The 8,425-nt window shown below is 37.0% G+C and overlaps 1 protein-coding gene across 1 annotated transcript; it reads left to right on the top strand.

Moving 5' to 3' along the window:
* The first annotated feature begins 6,923 nt into the window (after positions 1-6,923).
* Positions 6,924-8,060, top strand: CCR4 (C-C motif chemokine receptor 4). The gene has a single exon (XM_053715791.1). It carries the CDS (start codon positions 6,924-6,926, stop codon positions 8,007-8,009), a length of 1,086 nt encoding a protein of 361 aa, XP_053571766.1. The 3' UTR covers positions 8,010-8,060.
* The last annotated feature ends 365 nt before the right edge of the window (positions 8,061-8,425 follow it).

Raw genomic sequence — 8,425 nt, 5'->3', positions numbered from 1 at the left:
AGTGTCACAAAACACATAAAAAATAAAATTACATTTACACTATCTGTTAAAAATAATTTTTAAAAAATTGCAATAAAAAGTTACAAGGGGAAATTCCCCCAGATAGGTACTCACAGTTCCTGAAGTCCAGTGGTGAAGTCTTCTTCCAAGCAGTGACCGGTTCCTGAAGTCTGGCGGTAAAGTCTTCTTCCATGCAGCAACCTCTTCTATCTTCATCCAGGACTGCAGAACTGAAGACCGGCGACCGCTGAACCATGGAGCGTGGAGGATCCTCTTTGTACGATCACCACCGTACACTGAATAGTAAATTCAAGGTTAAAAATGGCATCCCTTGAATTTCTATTGGCTGATTTGATTCCCCTAAAATCAAATCAGCCAATAGGATGAGAGCTACTGAAATCTTATTGGCTGATTTGAACAGCCAATAAAAAATTTGAAGAATCAAATCAGCCAATAGAAATTTAAGGGACGCCATTTTTAATCGCATACCTTAAATTTACTATTCAGTGTACGGCGGCGATCGTACAAAGAGGATCCTCCACGCTCCATGACTCAGCGGTCACCGGTCATCAGTCCCGCGGTCCTGGATGAAGATAGAAGAAGTTGCCGCTTGGAAGAATACTTCACCACTGGACTTCAGGAACCGGTCAAGGGTGAAGAAGATTTCACCGCCAGACTTCAGGAACCGTGAGTACCTATCTGGGGGTTAGAGTTAGGCTTTTTAAAAAAGTTTTTATTTTTTAGATTAGGGTTATGGGCACTCTTAAAAGAGCTGAATGCCCTTTTAAGGGCAGTAAAAGAGCTGAATGCCCTTTTAAGGGCAATGCCCATACAAATGCCCCTTTAGGCATTTAAGGGCTATTGGTATTTTAGTATTACATTAGGAGATGTTTTTATTTTGGGGGGCTTTTTTATTTTCATAGGGATTAGGTATTTTTTTATATTTGCTAAAAAAAAAATTAATTTCTGTAATGTTAGACTTTTTTTATTTTCTGTAATTTTAGTTTTTTTTATTTTCTGTAATTTTAGCTTAATTTAAACTTAGTTTTTTTATTTTTAAAGTAATGTTAGGTTTTTTATTTTAATTGTAATGTAGTTTTATTTTAATTTATGTAATGGGTTAATTTAGGGGGTGTTAGGTTAGGGGGCTTAGTGATTAGTTATTTGCGTTGTGGGGTTTGGCAGTTTAGGGGTTAATAGATTTATTAGCATTATTGCGTTGTGTGGGTTTGGTGGATTAGGGGTTAATAGTTTAATAGGTTTATTGCATTGTGGGTTAATAGTTTTAATAGGTAGTTTGCAATGTTGGGGTTTGCGGATTTAGGGGTTAACACTTTTATTAGATAGATCGCGATGTGGGTGAATTGAGGATTAGGGGTTAATAGTTTAATTAGGCATATTGCGTTGTGGGGTGGGGTTGTCAGTTTAGGGGTTTATATTTTTATTATTAGTTCCGATGTGGGTTTGTTGGCAGATATAGGGGTTTTTACGTGTCGGGTTTATTTTTGGGAGGCATGTTAGACTTTTACGGGAAATGTTATGTTTTTTTTTATTTTCTTATGCGCCTGCAGTTTCTAAAGTTCCGTAAGTCACTGCCGAATCCAGAAATTTGTATTTATGCTCATTTCTGGACATCGCTAGTTTATCCAACTTACGGCACTTTATGAACTGCCGGCGGGGTTTATATAATACCTCGATGTGCAAAGTGAAATTACGGGCGGCGTGGGTTTCATCTCTTGCACTGAAGTCTGCGCCGTATATGTATACATATAAAAATTTGTGCAAAAATCCATCATATATATACAGTATATTTAAATATATCTTAAAGAACAAATGGAATAGATTATGCTATGTGCAAAACATTGTATTATGAAATATTTAATGTTATCTTCTAATGTTTTTGTTCAACTTTTTTGGCTCCAGTAAAGTCTATGGGAAAATGAGTGTTCTCAATGTCTATTTGTTAACGTGATTTTGCGAACACGAGAGTGCAAACTTTTTACTTTCATCTCATAATACGAGCACAAGTCGCCAAGTGCAAAAAAGATATTCTAGTGGTTTAATGCTTGAGCGTGAGCACAAACTACCACTTATCTCACAATCTAGTTCATAGAGTTTAACCCTTGCAGATTCCCTCTGTCCCACATTTATTAGTCTTTGAATCCTCCTTCATTATAAATGTGGTGGTTACCATTTCATTCATGTGCTGTAAAGTTTAACATGTGCAGCATTGCATCATATTTTTAAAGGTGGTGTTTGTCTTAAGGATGTCCATCCTTTGTATATAGCAAGTTATAATAAGTGGACATTTTAACACTTAAATTTGCTTTGTTCTCTTGTTATCTTTTATTAAAGAGTAAAACTAGGTAGGCTCAGGAATGTGCACGTGTCTTTAGTACTCTATGGCAGCAGTGTTTTGCAACAAGTTTAATTTTTACTTTACTGTCCCTTTAAATAAAAACAACTTTTTTTTTTCTCTGTCCTAAAATAATCTTTTAGTATTTGCTGTCATCACGGGCGCGATCCGATATAGATCGCAGTTTGCGGCGCAAGCGAGGGAACCGGCGTCGCCCGCAGTTTCAGCTTGCAACTTGAGCTATCCCATATATGTCGCCGTCAGATGCTAACGTGCCGTAAGTCTGACAAACCAGCGATGTCCAGAAATCTGCGCAAGTACAAATTTCTGGCGTCGCCAGTGACTTGCGGCACGTTAGAAACTGCCGGCGCCTATAAAACCTGACTAAAGTCTAAAACACCCGCACTGTCTAACACGCCTCCCTAACATAGCCCGACAAGTCTAACACGCCTCCCTAACATAGCCCGACACGTCTAACCCTCTATCCGCTATCCCCCCTCACTATCCTAACAATAAAAAAGCTATTAACCCCTAAACCGCCGCTCCCGTACCCCGCCGCAACCTAATAAAGTTATTAACCCCTAAACCGCCGCTCCCGTACCCCGCCGCCAGCTATATTATATCTATAACCCCCTAAAGTGAGCCCCTAACACCGCCGCCATCTATATTAAAATTATTAACCCCTAATGTAAGCCCCTTACACCGCCGCCATCTCTATTAAAATGATTAACCCCTAATTTAATCTACCTACCCCGCCGCCAGCTATATTATCTATATTAACCCTAAGTATATTATAGTTAATATAGGTATTACATTATATATATTAACTATATTAACCCTAATTATATTAGGGTTAATATAGTTAATATAGTTACTATAGTATTTATATTAACTATATTAACTCTATCTAACCCTAACACCCCTAACTAAATTTATATTAAATTAATCTAATTCATTTATAAACTAAAATATTCCTATTTAAATCTAAATACTTACCTATAAAATAAACCCTAAGATAGCTACAATATAATTAATAATTACATTGTAGCTATGTTAGGGTTAATATTTATTTTACAGGTAAATTGTTAATTATTTTAACTAGGTATAATAGATATTAAATAGTTATTAACTATTTAATATCTACCTAGTTAAAATAATTACCCAATTTCCTGTAAAATAAATCCTAACCTAAGTTACAAATACACCTACACTATCAATAAATTTAATAAACTACAAACATCTATCTAAAAATACAATTAAATTAACTAAACTAAATTACAAAAAAAAACAAACACTAAATTACAAAAAATAAAAAAAAGATTACAAGATTTTTAAGCTAATTACACCTATTCTAAGCCCCCTAATAAAATAATAAACCCCCAAAATAAAAAATATTCCCTGCCCTATTCTAAATTAAACAAATTTCAAAGCTCTTTACCTTACCAGCCCTTAAAAGGGCCTTTTGTGGGGCATGCCCCAAAGAATTCAGCTCTTTTGCATACAAATACAATCCCCCCCCCATTACAACCCACCACCCACATACCCCTATTCTAAAACCACCCAAACCCCCCTTAAAAAAGCCTAACACTACCCCCCTGAAGATCTCCCTACCTTGTCTTCACCACACCGGGCCGAACTCCCGATCCGGGCGATGTCTTCCTCCAAGCGGCAAAGAAGAATTCTTCCTCCGGCGATGTCTTCCTCCAAGCGGCAAAGAAGAATTCTTCCTCCGGCGACGTCTTCCTCCAAGCGGCAGCAAAGTCTTCATTCTTCCGGCGGCATCTTCAATCTTCTTTCTTCGCTCCGCCGCCGCGGAGCATCCATCCCGGCCGACTGCTGTACTACGAATGAGGTACCTTTAAATGACGTCATCCAAGATTCAATCAGCCAAACAGATTTTTCTAACTTAATTCCGATTGGCTGATAGAATCCTATCAGCCAATCGGAATTCGGCGGACGCCATCTTGGATGACGTCATTTAAAGGTACCTCATTCGTAGTACAGCAGTCGGCCGGGATGGATGCTCCGCGGCGGCGGAGCGAAGAAAGAAGATTGAAGATGCCGCCGGAAGAATGAAGACTTTGCTGCCGCTTGGAGGAAGACGTCGCCGGAGGAAGAATTCTTCTTTGCCGCTTGGAGGAAGACATCGCCCGGATCGGATCAGGAGTTCGGCCCGGTGTGGTGAAGACAAGGTAGGGAGATCTTCAGGGGGGTAGTGTTAGGCTTTTTTAAGGGGGGTTTGGGTGGTTTTAGAATAGGGGTATGTGGGTGGTGGGTTGTAATGGGGGGGGGATTGTATTTGTATGCAAAAGAGCTGAATTCTTTGGGGCATGCCCCACAAAAGGCCCTTTTAAGGGCTGGTAAGGTAAAGAGCTTTGAAATTTGTTTAATTTAGAATAGGGCAGGGAATATTTTTTATTTTGGGGGTTTATTATTTTATTAGGGGGCTTAGAATAGGTGTAATTAGCTTAAAAATCTTGTAATCTTTTTTTTATTTTTTGTAATTTAGTGTTTGTTTTTTTTTGTAATTTAGTTTAGTTAATTTAATTGTATTTTTAGATAGATGTTTGTAGTTTATTAAATTTATTGATAGTGTAGGTGTATTTGTAACTTAGGTTAGGATTTATTTTACAGGTAATTGGGTAATTATTTTAACTAGGTAGATATTAAATAGTTAATAACTATTTAATATCTATTATACCTAGTTAAAATAATTAACAATTTACCTGTAAAATAAATATTAACCCTAACATAGCTACAATGTAATTATTAATTATATTGTAGCTATCTTAGGGTTTATTTTATAGGTAAGTATTTAGATTTAAATAGGAATATTTTAGTTTATAAATGAATTAGATTAATTTAATATAAATTTAGTTAGGGGTGTTAGGGTTAGATAGAGTTAATATAGTTAATATAAATACTATAGTAACTATATTAACTATATTAACCCTAATATAATTAGGGTTAATATAGTTAATATATATAATGTAATACCTATATTAACTATAATATACTTAGGGTTAATATAGATAATATAGCTGGCGGCGGGGTAGGTAGATTAAATTAGGGGTTAATCATTTTAATAGAGATGGCGGCGGTGTAAGGGGCTTACATTAGGGGTTAATAATATTAATATAGCTGGCGGCGGTATAGGGGGATTAGATTAGGGGTTAATAATTTTTATATAGGTGGCGGCGGTGTAAGGGGTCAGATTAGGGGATAGATAAGGTAGATGACAGCGGTGTAAGGGGTTCTAATTAGGGGATAGATAAGGTAGATGGCGGCGGTTTTAGGGGCTCACAGTAGGGGGTTAGTTTATGTAGATGGCGGCGGGGTCCGGGAGCGGCGGTTTAGTGGTTAATAACTTTATTAGGGATTTCGGGGGGGGGGGGGGATCGCGGTTGACAGGTAGATAGACATTGCGCATGCGTTAGGTGTTAGGTTTATTTTAGAAGATCGCGGTTGACAGGGAGATGGACATTGCGCATGCGTTAGGTTTATTTTAGCAGCCAGTTTAGGAAGTTACGGGGCTCCAATAGTCAGCGTAAGGCTTCTTACGGCTGCTTTTTGTGGCGAGGTGAAAATGGAGTAAGTTTTCTCCATTTTCGCCACGTAAGTCCTTACGCTGCATATTGGATACCAAACTGCGCGGGTTTGGTATACCTGCCTATAGCCCAAAAAACTACGGGCGACGGCAGAAATATACGGGCGTAACTTCTAGGTTACGCCGTATATGTGATACCAAACCCGCGCAAATATTGGTGTCGACCCCCACAAGTATTGTTTTATACTAGCCATGGAAATATATTCCCTTTGTCCCATCTTTGCACTCATCTATTTCACTGTTTGTTTTTTGTTTGTTTTTTACAATGTGTAGGGTTTATAAAGACTAAAAACCTCTCTCAAAGTCATTAGTATGTAACAGCCTGTTTTGCATCTTAAAGGGACATAATACTCATATGCTAAATCACTTGAAAGTGATGCAGCATAACTGTAAAACCTGACATGAAAATATAACCTGAACTTCTTTCTCTATGTTAAAAGGTAAGGTATTTCACCTCAAAAATATCCTCAGCTCACCAGAGCAAGTGCTTTATGAACAGTTATGCTATAGATGCTGTCTAGCTGCAAGTTGAAATTAACAAAAAAAAAAAAAACAATAGCCAATCAGAATCAGCAGTGCTGAGGCAATGCTGGGCTTTCCTGTGATCTCATGTGATTTCACAGAAATCTCATGAGATTTCATAGGAAACTTGCTTAAACTGAATAGGAAAATAACATGATGCACTCTTCCTTGCAAAGTCCTGGGACCAGCATCCTGATTGGCTGCTTAAAATCTCTTTACAGTTGGGTGTGAATATTGAGGTAAAATATCTTTCTTTTTTACATGGAGATGCTCTGTTGATATTTTCTAGTTCGATTTTAACTAAGTTTCTCAACATTTGGGTATCATTGTCCCTTTAAATTGATAGTTATAATTAAATAAATAAAAAAAACAACAAAAAAATGTATTTCACTTAAACTGTAGTTTTCATACATGATTATTTTTTTTATTTTCACAGAAATGAGTATGGAAGAAAATGTTTCCACAGAGTGGCTGTACACTCTCACAGATTATGACGACTATCAAAACCTTCCAACACCTTGCAGCAAGGAATCCATTGAAGAGTTTGGAAAATATTTTCTACCATCATTATACTGCCTGGTGTTTATGTTTGGCCTTGTGGGCAACATTCTGGTGGTTTTGGTACTTGCACAATATAAAAAACTGAAGAGCACAACAGATGTTTATATTCTAAACCTTGCTATTTCTGACTTAATATTTGTTTTCTCACTTCCCTTTTGGGCATACTATGCCAAGGAACAATGGGTTTTTGGGAATAGTTTATGCAAGGTCATTTCAGCAATATATCGAATTGGTTTTTACTCTGGCATTTTCTTTATAACACTTATGAGTATGGATCGGTATCTGGCTATTGTTCATGCTATCTTTGCAAATAGTATAAGAACAGTGTCATTTGGTGTAATCACTAGTATTGTAGCTTGGGCAGCAGCACTTATAGTTTCAATACCAGATCTTATATTTTATAGAGAGTACCATGAGCAGAATACAAATCACACGAGCTGCAAACTGAGTTATCCAGAGCCAGTTAAAACGTGGACACTTGTATACAGTTTACAAATTAATATCCTTGGAATGGTGGTTCCAGTGATGGTCATGACATTTTGTTATTTGATGATAATTAAAACTTTGTTGAGGTGTAAGAATGAAAAAAAGATCAAGGCTGTAAAACTGATTTTTGTTGTTATGGTTGTTTTTCTTTTATTCTGGGTTCCTTATAATGTGGTTCTTTTTATTAAATCTGTGCTACCTGAAGCTATAATTACCAGCTGTGCAGCAAGTAAAAATTTAGATTATTTATTTCAAGTGACAGAAACTATCTCTTTTATTCATTGTTGCCTTAATCCAATCATATATGTCTTTCTTGGGGAAAAGTTCAAAACATATTTGCAATTGTTTCTACAGAAATGTTGCATGCATTTACATCTTTATAAAGTTTGTAGATTTTCCCATAAAACTGCCTTTGAATCTGTTCATACTTCATTTACACCTTCCACAAGTGAGCAGGAAATCAGCAATGCCATGTAAAAAAAATAAAAATAAAAATAAAAATCATGCTTTGTGAATAATAATATTAAATGTACTGGTGTGTAATATTACAAAGTAAACTGTTTAATGAGTATGCTTGGCAAATTATAATTGGCAGGCTAAATATTTTTTTCGCTTGCGTGCAAACACCGCTGAATGTAAACTTTTAATGCGGAAAGGAAAGCGCACGTATTGCAGGTAGAAAGTAAATTGTTCTCGACCTGCTTTTTAACAAAGGATACCAAAGCAGTCATTAGACCACTAGTTCTTACACCCTACGCCACCCCTGAGGTGGCGAGGAAAAAAATCATAGAGAGCTTGCTCGCTTTCGGGGATTGACATCCCCTTCAGTCGCGCGAATGAAGGGGCGGGCGTTACATACGGGCCAGCGGATGAACAGATCTGCTGCTCGTATG

This window comes from Bombina bombina, chromosome 5 (assembly GCF_027579735.1).
Source record: "Bombina bombina isolate aBomBom1 chromosome 5, aBomBom1.pri, whole genome shotgun sequence".
Taxonomy (NCBI): domain Eukaryota; kingdom Metazoa; phylum Chordata; class Amphibia; order Anura; family Bombinatoridae; genus Bombina; species Bombina bombina.
Note: the sequence above shows the minus strand (reverse complement) of the source record. Positions and strands in the feature narration are given on the sequence as shown.